Source organism: Syngnathus floridae, chromosome 14 (genome assembly GCF_059516105.1).
Source record: "Syngnathus floridae isolate MCC-2025c chromosome 14, RoL_Sflo_1.0, whole genome shotgun sequence".
Classification (NCBI taxonomy): Eukaryota; Metazoa; Chordata; class Actinopteri; order Syngnathiformes; family Syngnathidae; genus Syngnathus; species Syngnathus floridae.
Genome location: NC_142426.1, coordinates 11,045,429 through 11,058,821, shown reverse-complemented (window position 1 = coordinate 11,058,821; position 13,393 = coordinate 11,045,429). Strand labels below are relative to the sequence as shown.

Sequence of the window (13,393 nt, the reverse complement as noted above, 5' to 3'; positions counted from 1 at the left end):
ATAATACTATATGTATTTAATATCAAATATAACAAGCTGCAAAATTTCAAAGGGTTGACAAAATATATAGTGCATGTCATCAGATTTGGGCTGTAACAATAATAATAAAAACACAGGATATTGAACATTACACACAGAGCTAAACATGGCATGCATTTAATAGGCATATGTACTAATGACAGCAATGTCAAAGTACATGTTTATTAGCAGAAGTAATTTAAAATGTGTAGATAACTAACAAATTACTTCATACTTACAAGTATAATGACCTATTTAACATTAACTGCCAAATATAAAAAATTTAAGAACCTTCATATTGGAAAGGCAAAAATAGAAAACTCCTGCAAAGTTTTGGCATGGAAAATAAGTCTTTTCCTCATCAAAGGGTGAAAGAAGCTGCTATTGTTTACACACTGGTCAGTTAAGATGGGAAATGCAATAAGCTAAAACAGAAATCAAGACAAGGAGAGACATGGTGGTGGAATGACAGCGTCGAAAGAGCAGTGAATGAGAAGAGGAGGTGCCATAAAGTATGGAAGAAATCTAAAAGACACTCGGCATCAACCACGAGATGGCCATGAACCGTTCCCGGTGGAAGAAAGCCATGTCAAGAATCCAGTCCAACCCAGCGGCGCCTGGAAAGCGGACTTTAAACCGATGATGAGAAAACGTAAAGAAACAGCAAGTTGCAACAGAAAAATGACACTGAAAAGGGTTTCTGTGTCTAGTGGTCTGAAGATTCCTTATACCTAGGATAAGATCTTGAATTTGGTTCCATCAAGAGGTGAATTCAGCTGCCGTGCCGACCCTAGAGAGAAGAGGGGTCTCCTTTTGTTTCTCCAGATGACGTTACAGACTCGGAACACCAGCAGGATACATGCCAACACCAGGAGAGTAACTAATGACACAAACAGTATGCAAGTGAACAGTCATATTATTATCAACGACAACGTAATGCTTCCCATACATTGGCTGACCACACCCCTTTATTCCATGTAATGCTTTTTCCCAGCATCATTTGCATAGTTTGACACTCACCCGTAAAGATGGCATTCGGGCTGGGGTCGGCTGGATCAAAATGTTTGAAGACATTTCCAAGCAGCGCCACGATCACAACCGGGTACACTGTCAGAATGTAGCGCACCCAACGATCCAGTACCCAGTTTTCAAGAATAAACCTGGACAGAGATCACTTATTGTAAAATATGATAGCATAACAATAGTACACCACAGCAAAATACAACAACCCAAAAAAATATATAATAAATATTGTTGCATCAATACATCTGGAAGTCTATAATAAAATTGTTGTTTAATCTTTGTAAAGAAAAAAGTGCAAAAAAACAAAAAAATTGTTTTCTCTTGACTAGAACAAAGTGTCTTTCGTAAACTTACCAGCCCACCACCTCAGCAAACAGGAGGCAAAGGGACACTGTTGCTGCTGTGCTCTTGGCCACACCCCACAATTGAAGAACTAAAGTGAAGTTGATCAACGAAGCAATTGATGTCCATGTGGTGTAGAGCGCCAAACCATTCTGGACCTTCAAAGTTTCAATCAACAGAGAGACCAAATGAAATGATTGTCATTTTAGCAACACAATATTATATACTATTTGTTGTTGTTATTTTATATTTAAGACGTGAACCGCTTTTCCACAGTTCTGCCCAGCGGGTAACTGGTTGGAAGTAATTATTTTTTTTATAAACCTAAAAAAGAGCTTTTTCAAGGCAACTCTTCGCTTGCACTCACACAACAATCAGTCCACCTACCAGAATTCTGACACAGGTCAGGTCTTTGGGATAATACGTTTTTAGCCAGAGTCCATAATAATCTGTGACATAGCAACAGATACCCAAGGCACTGTGGTTGGTTAACACAACCAGGATCAATACAACCAATGCTGACAGCATTAACCTATAATGGAGAACAGACATGACAAAATCATCAAATTAGTATCTGTTTAATATTTTATGATAATCTGAACTTTATAATGTGGGTTATTGATTCAAGTGGGCCCAGCTTTTCACATTTTAGCATAGTAGATTTGAGGTATTTTGTTTTCTTTGTTTATTGTTTCCTGATAAATAAGACTATTTTTTTAGGACATATTAACATTAACATGCATTGAGTAAAAAGAAGAACAAGAAACCATAGACATACTCTCTGTCCCACAACAGCAGCCATATCATATTCAGCACAATGTTGAACAGCCAGAAGAAATAGAATGCATACGGCAGTAGACACTGAGCCCAGGATCTGTTGAAAACGGGGGGAAAAAAGTGGCCATTGGTCTTAGAATTAATGGTTAAAAAGATTCCAGTGCACACTCTAATATTTGCTTACCCCCTGAACACAAATAGGGTAATATATATGACCATTAAGGAGAGCCAGGTATAAATAACACCCCAAATGGAGAAGGTCCAGCCAGCAGGAGTAATGTTGGTCTCATAACGGGCTGACACGTTACCTGTTGAAGATAAGAAGGCACCTGCAAAACAAAGTCACAATTGTTATTTTCTCCCACTCATCCTGTTCAGCATCACAGGTAAGGTAGAGTCTATTTTAGTTTATTTCACTTAGTCACTTGACAAAGTCAAGCACAGAGAACTGCAAACATGCAGATTACCCACAGGAAGACCAGATCCAGGAATCGAACCCACTCTTTCCAGAAAACGTATTCATTAGACCGATTTTAAAATGCAACTTGAACTCAAACTTTCTGGAATGAGGGCCTACACTAACTTTTTCCGTGATAGCAATATAATAAGAGCTACAAACTTTCTCAGTTGGTAACATCAACCAAAAAGGATAATGATTAAGGAAGTCCATGTAAAATAATTGTTATTCAGAAAAAAATCACAGTATTCAGTCATGTGGGAATGCTGCCTAAACCAACGCAACACTCGCAGACGGACTTTAAAAACATTTTAGATGATTGCAACTACTTACCTCTACCAGCCCCTGCTAAACCGTTAACGACTAAAACTGCCACAAAAACCACCGCACACAAGACGATGACAAAGATTCGGGGGTAAATAATATCCCTCATTTTCTCTCCGTTGTGACTTATTTAGTCTCCTCCTCGGGTGTGTCCAAGCAGATATATAAAGACATGTCAACGTGCTGCCGCACCCCGGTTAACTAACGTGCCTACGTCACGGCCATGTTGGCAGGGGCGGTTTTTCTATCAACGGTAATGCATGAAAACTATGTCAATAAAGTGTTAATTTCCCCCAAAAAGTTGTTTATTTCGCAACCAACTTACATGAGGTTTAAATTTTAGTTGTCAATGCCAATCAGTGGGATATCAATCCAGAACATTTGGAAGGGGGGGCGATGAAAAACTGTGTTAATGTAAGGTTATTAATTGTACGCCGTTGTCCACAACAATGTGCCACATGATTCTTATGATTGTACGCAACTTTGTATAATGATTTGGGTTTTTGTTGTTTTGCTAATCTTGCCGGCGACGCCCATGGAAAGCGTCTTTGACCCTACTAGCTTAGCAATACCATAGGCATGAATCTATGTGGTTGCATCGCAAACAACGACTTGAACGTCTTAGCCTGTTGCTCTCACCAAGTCGGCCAACCTGAAATGCGACACAGCTCCCAAATGACTATTACACCTACCGGTGCTCATCCATTTATTTGGGTTGACAGTCGTAATGGCTCTCCGAAATAAGCTATGACTACAATGCGGCCCGCGAAAAAAAAATTTGTTTGACACCCCTGCGTTAGAGAATTGACCCTATGACCCGCAGGATTGATCGTCCTTCACGACGACCGCTCTCCCCATGTTGTTTTTACCAGTCTTGGCATAAACCAGAAACTAACATGCAACAATAGAAATTGACGTGCAGACAGTGCTTGAAAAAACACAATTTAGATCACAGTCCTGGAGTCCTTATGGGGTCTGAGCTTGATGGTCCTGAACCTCCGTCTTAGTATTTTCATAGTCCTTTTGTATGTCCAATGGTCCATACTGCTTTTCTAGTACAGTCAGTATTCTGCATTGGACTAAATCCACTTGTTCTACAGGGCAGTATTCATCGAGACTGGATCTAAAACACATATAAAATTGCACAAGACAGAAGAAAAGTCATCAACAGAATACAATTAATCACAATTCTTTGTAGGTACAGCGAATAGCAAAAATTGGTGAAGACAAATTGGATTATAGCAAGGGTTCATTGTATACAGATATGCATATATAAATAATATAATGCCAAACTGTGAATACACAGGGGTTCACTGTAATGCCCTAGACTCATTGGGCTCTGAAACTAACATAACTAATTGTTCACCTGGACATTGTCACCAGAGTAGGTAAAGGTAGGTGCTTCAGAAACCGTTGTACAGCTGATACAAGTCTGTCGATCTCTTCATCAGAGCTAATATGATGGGGCAACTCGATGGAGTCACAGGTTAAACCTGCCTGGTGTACCTGAGGATGAGAAAAAAAAAAAAAAAAGCTAATAAGGACAACAATGTACAAAGTCAGATGTGAACAAGTGAGCAAAAATCAAGTTGAAAAATGCCTACAATCAACACAAAAAGAGAGTCATTATTACGTAATCTGTGGCAATCATTGATCATTCTTACCAATTCATAATCTGGGTGAGGATTTCGTGACTTCAAACTGGAAACCAGGCGGACAAAACAGGCCTTTCTGAAGACACAAAAAAGTCATTATCCACTGGTAATTTCTTTGTGGGGACTAAAAAACGAAAAGAAAGAGAGAACATTTGGTCAATGTTGAGGAAAGCTGTCCTTACCCAAGTTTGCCAACCCAACGTGAAACAACCTCTTCTCGATCGTCTTCTATCAGATCAGCAAATGCTGCTTCTAAGTCTTCCAACTGTTGAATACGATGATCAACACATTCATTGAGCTCCTCCTGGACATGAAAATAAAATCATGTTAACATATTGAAATGTAGGAGTGTTCATTCTGGAGTGTTATGGAAGTCTGACCTCATTAGCTGTCGGAGCAGGTCCTCTGAAGCTGTAGAGTTCCTGAAGGATGGTATATTCCTCCTTCAAAAAGAGACCGTAAATCAATTAATTATGTTGCATGGTAAATGCAAATAAAATTCCGCACACTCACTTCACAAAAACAATCACAGTAACAACATCCACAAATACAAAATGGAAATAGTAAGCCATAGTAGGTACCGCTGTATATAATTCCTTGAATGGATTCTTACAGGAGAAGAAATCTAAGTCAATATCCAGGATGTATGGCTCTGTTTGATTCAGGACAGTTGATATCCTTTCAACAACATAACTTGTGGATCCTTCCTCATTTCCATCGTTGCAATCTCTTTTTACACTGCAGCTTTGTTCTTGCCTGGCATCTTCAAGTTGTGGTACATCAGTTCTTGGAAGGAGTTGAGAGCAACTGGTGTCCCCAACTTGTGGACATTCTCTTCTAGGTTTCTTGGCAAGCTGTGTCTCAGAATCCTCCTCTGCTTTCATTTCTGCAATATTTATTTTGGGGGGCGGAAAAAAGCTAAATATTTTGGCAATGCCGATGGGAGATGATACGATACCTCTGCTGAATACATACCTGCAGAAGGTTGCTGATGATTAACAGGATTGACTTTGATCACATTTAATTTGAAGGGTTTGGGGTTTTCAAGTTGTTCCTCTGGAACATACAAGCCATCACTGAGGAAGTAATGATCTTTACTCGTCACCCTGGCAAAAATGGAGAGAATTGTGTAAAAGATACTTTGATGACAAGTCAAGACAAAAAAATAGTCTAATCAAAACCAATTTAGAATTTGTGCGTAATACCTAATGGTAGTTGTGGATGAATCTTTGCCAACAGTCATTTTGTGTTCCCCTTCCATGATTTGCTGTGACCAGTATGGGTGTAGCCATGCCACACAAGAGATGTGGCCAGCATAAACCATGGGCATGATCCAGTTTTCTATACTCAACTCACTAAAAAAAAAAAAAAAAATTCTGTAATTAATGGCTTTGAGCACAATGTGAGCATTTACTATAACAATATGCCACGCTATTTAAGGGAGACAAAACATACCTAAACAATTTATCCTTTTCAAAGACTGTATCAGCACACAAGTTGACAGGAATTAGTAGATCTGGATGGGAGTCTAAATGAATAAGCTTAATGTTCTTCATGGGGAGATGTCTTGTTGCAATGGCACGATATATATGGCACACCACCTAGAGAAGACAAGAAAAAATGCAGCTTACATTTTGAAAATCGTTGCATTTATTTGTTTAAATGATCAAACTGCAACCACACAGAAATGTCTGCAGAAATAGCTTGATATTTTCCATTCACTCAGTAAACCTGTTAGCTCTAACCTTGCCCGCAAGTTGAATTTTTGTGGTATTTGTGAGTTCATAAAAACCCTGAGAATCCATGAGCTCTGATTTTCTCCGAGCCAAACCCCGATGGACGAATGCATGGACACTGCAATTGATTTGGTTGACTTAAAATAAATAAAGTCTAAAATAAAAACAAATCAATTTTATTTTTAAAAACGTTACAATTATTTTCCATTTCCAATTTCGCGGACCATGTGCAATACCGCCACGGACCACTAGAGGGCCGCGGACCACCGGGTGACAATCCCTATACGGCAAGAAAACGGTTGACAAATAACCCCCCACCCCTGCGGCTAAAGAAATTGTGGGCCGATACGCCAATGAAAAAAAAATCTCCCCATCTTTCCACGCCGATGAAAAAGAAATATCTGTATTTTTTCACAACCCAAAGACTGACAAGTATTGAACTGCGACCTGTGCGACGTGCTCACATGAAAATCAACTCACGAAAAATGGCAGAAAGTCATGTCCCTACTTCAAGTCTTAACTAATTTACCTGGCCATCACTCGCTGGAACATCTCAAGTACAGTAAATACAATATAATACAGTACAATACAATACAACACAGTAGCACTGACTTACATCGTGGTGGTCCTCTACGATCCATACTGGCAGATGTTTATAAAACCGCGCTGGTTGAACAAAACTCATTATTAGCTCGATACAAAAGAATAATGGATATGAATACTTATCAAACGCATCAGTGACAGACAGAAAAAGCACTTAAAGCGTTTACGGCGGTTTAAAACAGAGTTTGGTTTTCGTCTTATTTCTTCATCTTTTGTTTAATGGCGGTTGGCAATCAGATTTTACGGATTATTACCGCCACCATCTGGACTGGAGTGTGGTTAAAGAGGTTCCCTCCCCTAAATAAAATAAAATAAAATTAAATTAAATGTAAAAAAATAAAATTAAATATTAAATAAATAAATAAAATGTAGCGAGTAGCTCTATATTCTGTGCAGTAATCCCATATTCTACAACTGTGGAGGATGCTGAGTGAATTGTAGTCTGAAAAAATAAAACTCCTTTTTTCTTAGTCTTTTTTCTTCATTTTCTTCTTATTCATCTTGTTCTTCATATTGTTCTTCATCTTGTTCTTCATGGTGCATTACCGCCCCTACTGGTATGGAGTTTGTATCAGAATCCTTCAGTACTACAGTAAAGCGCAATCAAAAATTAAATAAACAAAACATCCATCCATCCATCCATTTTCTGAACCGCTTAGTCCCCACGGGGGTCGCGGGCGTGCTGGGGCCTATCCCAGCCGTCAACGGGCAGTAGGTGGGGGACACCCTGAACCGGTTGCCAGCCAATCGCAGGGCACACAGAGACAAACAACGATCCGCACTCACACTCACACCTCGGGACAATTTGGAGTGCTCAAACGGCCAGGCTTTAAAGCCAGGCTCAGGGGCTTCATACTGGAGCTAGGCTTTCAAAGTAGGCTTTAAAGCCAGGCTCAGGGGCTTCGGAGTAGAGCTAGGCTTTCAAAGTAGGCTTTAAAGCCAGGCTCAGGGGCTTCATACTGGAGCTAGGCTTTCAAAGTAGGCTTTAAAGTCAGGCTCAGGGGCTTCATACTGGAGCTAGGCTTTCAAAATAGGCTTTAAGCCAGGCTCAGGGGTTTCATACTGAAGGTATTTTTTCAAAGTAGGCTTTAAAGTCAGGCTCAGGGGCTTCATACTGGAGCTAGGCTTTCAAAGTAGGCTTTAAAGCCAGGCTCAGGGGCTTCATACTGGAGCTAGGCTTTCAAAGTAGGCTTTTAAGCCAGGCTCAGGGGCTTCGGAGTAGAGCTAGGCTTTCAAAGTAGGCTTTAAAGCCAGGCTCAGGGGCTTCATACTGGAGCTAGGCTTCCAAAGTAGGCTTTAAAGCCAGGCTCAGGGGCTTCAGAGTAGGGTTTCATACTGGACCTAGGCTTTCAAAGTAGGCTTTAAAGCCAGGCTCAGGGGCTTCATACTGGAGCTAGGCTTTCAAAGTAGGCTTTAAAGCCAGGCTCAGGGGCTTCATACTGGAGCTAGGCTTTCAAAGTAGGCTTTAAAGCCAGGCTCTGGGGCTTCATACTGGAGCTAGGCTTTCAAAGTTGGCTTTAAAGCCAGGCTCAGGGGCTTAGGAGTAGAGCTAGGCTTTCAAAGTAGGCTTCAAAGCCAGGCTCAGGGGCTTCATACTGGAGCTAGGCTTCCAAAGTAGACTTTAAAGCCAGGCTCAGGGGCTTCGGGGTAGAGCTAGGCTTTCAAAGTAGGCTTTAAAGCCAGGCTCAGGGGCTTCATACTGGAGCTAGGCTTTCAAAGTAGGCTTTAAAGTCAGGCTCAGGGGCTTCATACTGGAGCTAGGCTTTCAAAGTAGGCTTTAAAGCCAGGCTCAGGGGCTTCATACTGGAGCTAGGCTTTCAAAGTAGGCTTTAAAGCCAGGCTCAGGGGCTTCATACTGGAGCTAGGCTTTCAAAGTAGGCTTTAAAGCCAGGCTCAGGGGCTTCATACTGGAGCTAGGCTTTCAAAGTAGGCTTTAAAGCCAGGCTCAGGGGCTTCATACTGGAGCTAGGCTTTCAAAGTAGGCTTTAAAGCCAGGCTCAGGGGCTTCGGAGTAGAGCTAGGCTTTCAAAGTAGGCTTTAAAGCCAGGCTCAGGGGCTTCGGAGTAGAGCTAGGCTTTCAAAGAAGGCTTTAAAGCCAGGCTCAGGGGCTTCATACTGGAGCTAGGCTTTCAAAGTAGGCTTTAAAGCCAGGCTCAGGGGCTTCATACTGGAGCTAGGCTTTCAAAGTAGGCTTTTAAGCCAGGCTCAGGGGCTTCGGAGTAGAGCTAGGCTTTCAAAGTAGGCTTTAAAGCCAGGCTCAGGGGCTTCATACTGGAGCTAGGATTTCAAAGTAGGCTTTAAAGCCAGGCTCAGGGGCTTCATACTGGAGCTAGGCTTTCAAAGTAGGCTTTAAAGCCAGGCTCAGGGGCTTCATACTGGAGCTAGGCTTTCAAAGTAGGCTTTAAAGCCAGGCTCAGGGGCTTGATACTGGAGCTATGCTTTCAAAGTAGGCTTTAAAGCCAGGCTCAGGGGCTTCATATTGGAGCTAGGCTTTCAAAGTAGGCTTTAAAGCCAGGCTCAGGGACTTCGGAGTAGAGCTAGGCTTTCAAAGTAGGCTATAAAGCCAGGCTCAGGGGCTTCATACTGTAGCTAGGCTTTCAAAGTAGGCTTTAAAGCCAGGCTCAGGGGCTTCATACTGGAGCGAGGCTTTCAAAGTAGGCTTTAAAGCCAGGCTCAGGGCCTTCGGGGTAGAGCTAGGCTTTCAAAGTAGGCTTTAAAGCCAGGCTCAGGGGCTTCATACTGGAGCTACGCTTTCAAAGTACGCTTTAAAGCAAGGCTCAGGGGCTTCATACTGGAGCTAGGCTTTCAAAGTAGGCTTTAAAGCCAGGCTCAGGGGCTTCATACTGGAGCTAGGCTTTCAAAGTAGGCTTTAAAGCCAGGCTCAGGGGCTTCGGAGTAGAGCTAGGCTTTCAAAGTAGGCTTTAAAGCCAGGCTCAGGGGCTTGATACTGGAGCTAGGCTTTCAAAGTAGGCTTTAAAGCCAGGCTCAGGGGCTTCATACTGGAGCTAGGCTTTCAAAGTAGGCTTTAAAGCCAGGCTCAGGGACTTCGGAGTAGAGCTAGGCTTTCAAAGTAGGCTTTAAAGCCAGGCTCAGGGGCTTCGTACTGGAGCTAGGCTTTCAAAGTAGGCTTTAAAGCCAGGCTCAGGGGCTTCATACTGGAGCTAGGCTTTCAAAGTTGGCTTTAAAGCCAGGTTCAGGGACTTCGGAGTAGAGCTAGGCTTTCAAAGTAGGCTTTAAAGCCAGGCTCAGGGGCTTCATACTGGAGCGAGGCTTTCAAAGTAGGCTTTAAAGTCAGGCTCAGGGGCTTCGGGGTAGAGCTAGGCTTTCAAAGTAGGCTTTAAAGCCAGGCTCAGGGGCTTCATACTGGAGCTAGGCTTCCAAAGTAGGCTTTAAAGCCAGGCTCAGGGGCTTCAGAGTAGGGTTTCATACTGGAGCTAGTCTTTCAAAGTAGGCTTTAAAGCCAGGCTCAGGGGCTTCATACTGGAGCTAGGCTTTCAAAGTAGGCTTTAAAGCCAGGCTCAGGGGCTTCGGAGTAGAGCTAGGCTTTCAAAGTAGGCTTTAAAGCCAGGCTTAGGGGCTTCATACTGGAGCTAAGCTTTCAAAGTAGGCTTTAAAGCCAGGCTCAGGGGCTTCGGGGTAGAGCTAGGCTTTCAAAGTAGGCTTTAAAGCCAGGGTCAGGGGCTTCATACTGGAGCTAGGCTTTCAAAGTAGGCTTTAAAGCCAGGCTCAGGGGCTTCGGAGTAGAGCTAGGCTTTCAAAGTAGGCTTTAAAGCCAGGCTCAGGGGCTTCATACTGGAGCTAGGCTTTCAAAGTAGGCTTTAAAGCCAGGCTCAGGGGCTTCATACTGGAGCTAAGCTTTCAAAGTAGGCTTTAAAGCCAGGCTCTGGGGCTTCATACTGGAGCTAGGCTTTCAAAGTTGGCTTTAAAGCCAGGCTCAGGGGCTTCATACTGGAGCTAGGCTTTCAAAGTAGGCTTTAAAGCCAGGCTCAGGGGCTTCGGGGTAGAGCTAGGCTTTCAAAGTAGGCTTTAAAGCCAGGCTCAGGGGCTTCATACTGGAGCTAGGCTTTCAAAGTAGGCTTTAAAGCCAGGCTCAGGGGTTTCGGGGTAGAGCTAGGCTTTCAAAGTAGGCTTTAAAGCCAGGCTCAGGGGCTTCATACTGGAGTTAGGCTTCCAAAGTAGGCTTTAAAGCCAGGCTCAGGGGCTTCAGAGTAGGGTTTCATACTGGAGCTAGGCTTTCAAAGTAGGCTTTAAAGCCAGGCTCAGGGGCTTCATACTGGAGCTAGGCTTTCAAAGTAGGTTTTAAAGCCAGGCTCAGGGGCTTCATACTGGAGCTAGGCTTTCAAAGTAGGCTTTAAAGCCAGGCTCAGGGGCTTCATACTGGAGCTAGGCTTTCAAAGTAGGCTTTAAAGCCAGGCTCAGGGGCTTCATACTGGAGCTAGGCTTTCAAAGTAGGCTTTAAAGCCAGTTTCAGGGGCTTCCGATTAGAGCTAGGCTTTTAAAGTAGGCTTTAAAGCCAGGCTCAGGGGCTTCATACTGGAGCTAGGCTTCCAAAGTAGGCTTTAAAGCCAGGCTCAGGGTCTTCAGAGTAGGGTTTCATACTGGAGCTAGGCTTTCAAAGTAGGCTTTAAAGCCAGGCTCAGGGGCTTCATACTGGAGCTAGGCTTTCAAAGTAGGTTTTAAAGCCAGGCTCAGGGGCTTCATACTGGAGCTAGGCTTTCAAAGTAGGCTTTAAAGCCAGGCTCAGGGGCTTCATACTGGAGCTAGGCTTTCAAAGTAGGCTTTAAAGCCAGGCTCAGGGGCTTCATACTGGAGATAGGCTTTAAAGCCAGGCTCAGGGGCTTCGGGGTAGAGCTAGGCTTTCAAAGTAGGCTTTAAAGCCAGGCTCAGGGGCTTCATACTGGAGCTAAGCTTCCAAAGTAGGCTTTAAAGCCAGGCTCAGGGGCTTCAGAGTAGGGTTTCATACTGGAGCTAGGCTTTCAAAGTAGGCTTTAAAGCCAGGCTCAGGGGCTTCATCCTGGAGCTAGGCTTTAAAGTAGGATTTAAAGCCAGGCTCAGGGGCTTCATACTGGAGCTAGGCTTTCAAAGTAGGCTTTAAAGCCAGGCTCAGGGGCTTCATACTGGAGCTAGGCTTTCAAAGTAGGCTTTAAAGCCAGGCTCAGGGGCTTCATACTGGAGCTAGAATTTCAAAGTAGGCTTTAAAGCCACGCTCAGGGACTTCGGAATAGAGCTAGGCTTTCAAAGTAGGCTTTAAAGCCAGGCTCAGGGGCTTCATACTGGAGCTAGGCTTTCAAAGTAGGCTTTAAAGCCAGGCTCAGGGGCTTCATACTGGAGCTAGGCTTTCAAAGTAGGCTTTAAAGCCAGGCTCAGGGGCTTCAGAGTAGGGTTTCATACTGGAGCTAGGCTTTCAAAGTAGGCTTTAAAGCCAGGCTCAGGGGCTTCGGAGTAGAGCTAGGCTTTCAAAGTAGGCTTTAAAGCCAGGTTCAGGGGCTTCATACTGGAGCTAGGCTTTCAAAGTAGGCTTTAAAGCCAGGCTCAGGGGCTTCATACTGGAGCTGGGCTTTCAAAGTAGGCTTTAAAGCCAGGCTCAGGGGCTTCGGGGTAGAGCTAGGCTTTCAAAGTAGGCTTTAAAGCCAGGCTCAGGGGCTTCATACTGGAGCTAGGCTTCCAAAGTAGAATTTAAAGCCAGGCTCAGGGGCTTCAGAGTAGGAATTCATACTGGAGCTAGGCTTTCAAAGTAGGCTTTAAAGCCAGGCTCAGGGGCTTCATACTGGAGCTAAGCTTTCAAAGTAGGCTTTAAAGCCAGGCTCAGGGGCTTCATACTGGAGCTAGGCTTTCAAAGTAGGCTTTAAAGCCAGGCTCAGGGGCTTCGGAGTAGAGCTAGGCTTTCAAAGTAGGCTTTAAAGCCAGGCTCAGGGGCTTCGGGGTAGAGCTAGGCTTTCAAAGTAGGCTTTGAAGCCAGGCTCAGGGGCTTCATACTGTAGCTAGGCTTTCAAAGTAGGCTTTAAAGCCAGGCTCAGGGGCTTCGGGGTAGAGCTAGGCTTTCAAAGTAGGCTTTAAAGCCAGGCTCAGGGGCTTCATACTGGAGCTAGGCTTCAAAGTAGGCTTTAAAGCCAGGCTCAGGGGCTTCAGAGTAGGGTTTCATACTGGAGCTAGGCTTCCAAAGTAAGCTTTAAAGCCAGGCTCAGGGGCTTCGGAGTAGAGCTAGGCTTTCAAAGTAGGCTTTAAAGCCAGGCTCAGGGGCTTCATACTGGAGCTAGGCTTTCAAAGTAGGCTTTAAAGCCAGGCTCAGGGGCTTCGGAGTAGAGCTAGGCTTTCAAAGTAGGCTTTAAAGCCAGGCTCAGGGGCTTCATACTGGAGCTAGGCTTCCAAAGTAGGCTTTAAAGCCAGGCTCAGAGGCTTCAGAGTAGGGTTTCATACTGGAGCTACGCTTTCAAAGTAGGCTTTAAAGCCAGGCTCAG

At 43.8% G+C, this 13,393-nt stretch overlaps 2 protein-coding genes across 2 annotated transcripts; both read right to left on the bottom strand.

Moving 5' to 3' along the window:
• Nucleotide 1: 1 nt before the first annotated feature.
• Nucleotides 2-3,466, bottom strand: LOC148387718 (uncharacterized). The gene is made up of 8 exons (XM_088396194.1): nt 2,951-3,466; nt 2,345-2,489; nt 2,162-2,257; nt 1,771-1,915; nt 1,396-1,541; nt 1,039-1,178; nt 750-898; nt 2-647 (listed from the first exon to the last, which is right to left on the bottom strand). The coding sequence occupies exons 1-7, from the start codon at nt 3,048-3,050 to the stop codon at nt 750-752; spliced, it is 921 nt and encodes a 306-aa protein (XP_088252320.1). The 5' UTR covers nt 3,051-3,466; the 3' UTR covers nt 2-647.
• A 151-nt stretch (nt 3,467-3,617) lies between these two features.
• On the bottom strand, nt 3,618-7,817 carry c14h5orf22 (chromosome 14 C5orf22 homolog). The gene is made up of 10 exons (XM_088396191.1): nt 6,949-7,817; nt 6,052-6,197; nt 5,802-5,951; nt 5,572-5,702; nt 5,178-5,482; nt 4,977-5,039; nt 4,779-4,900; nt 4,606-4,672; nt 4,308-4,447; nt 3,618-4,064 (listed from the first exon to the last, which is right to left on the bottom strand). The coding sequence occupies exons 1-10, from the start codon at nt 7,015-7,017 to the stop codon at nt 3,908-3,910; spliced, it is 1,350 nt and encodes a 449-aa protein (XP_088252317.1). The 5' UTR covers nt 7,018-7,817; the 3' UTR covers nt 3,618-3,907.
• Nucleotides 7,818-13,393: the final 5,576 nt, after the last annotated feature.

What these genes read in the sequence shown, in the direction of transcription:
- LOC148387718 (XM_088396194.1), bottom strand. Translation starts at nt 3,050, where the DNA reads ATGAGGGATATTATTTACCCCCGAATCTTTGTCATCGTCTTGTGTGCG. An exon ending in CTGCTGTTGTGGGACAGAGA is followed by an intron (nt 1,916 to 2,161) that starts GTATGTCTATGG and finishes TCTCCATTATAG; the next exon opens with GTTAATGCTGTCAGCATTGG. An exon ending in TTTGCTGAGGTGGTGGGCTG is followed by an intron (nt 1,179 to 1,395) that starts GTAAGTTTACGA and finishes ATCTCTGTCCAG; the next exon opens with GTTTATTCTTGAAAACTGGG.
- c14h5orf22 (XM_088396191.1), bottom strand. Translation starts at nt 7,017, where the DNA reads ATGAGTTTTGTTCAACCAGCGCGGTTTTATAAACATCTGCCAGTATGG. An exon ending in TCATCAGCAACCTTCTGCAG is followed by an intron (nt 5,483 to 5,571) that starts GTATGTATTCAG and finishes TAAATATTGCAG; the next exon opens with AAATGAAAGCAGAGGAGGAT. An exon ending in ACTCTGGTGACAATGTCCAG is followed by an intron (nt 4,065 to 4,307) that starts GTGAACAATTAG and finishes TATGTGTTTTAG; the next exon opens with ATCCAGTCTCGATGAATACT.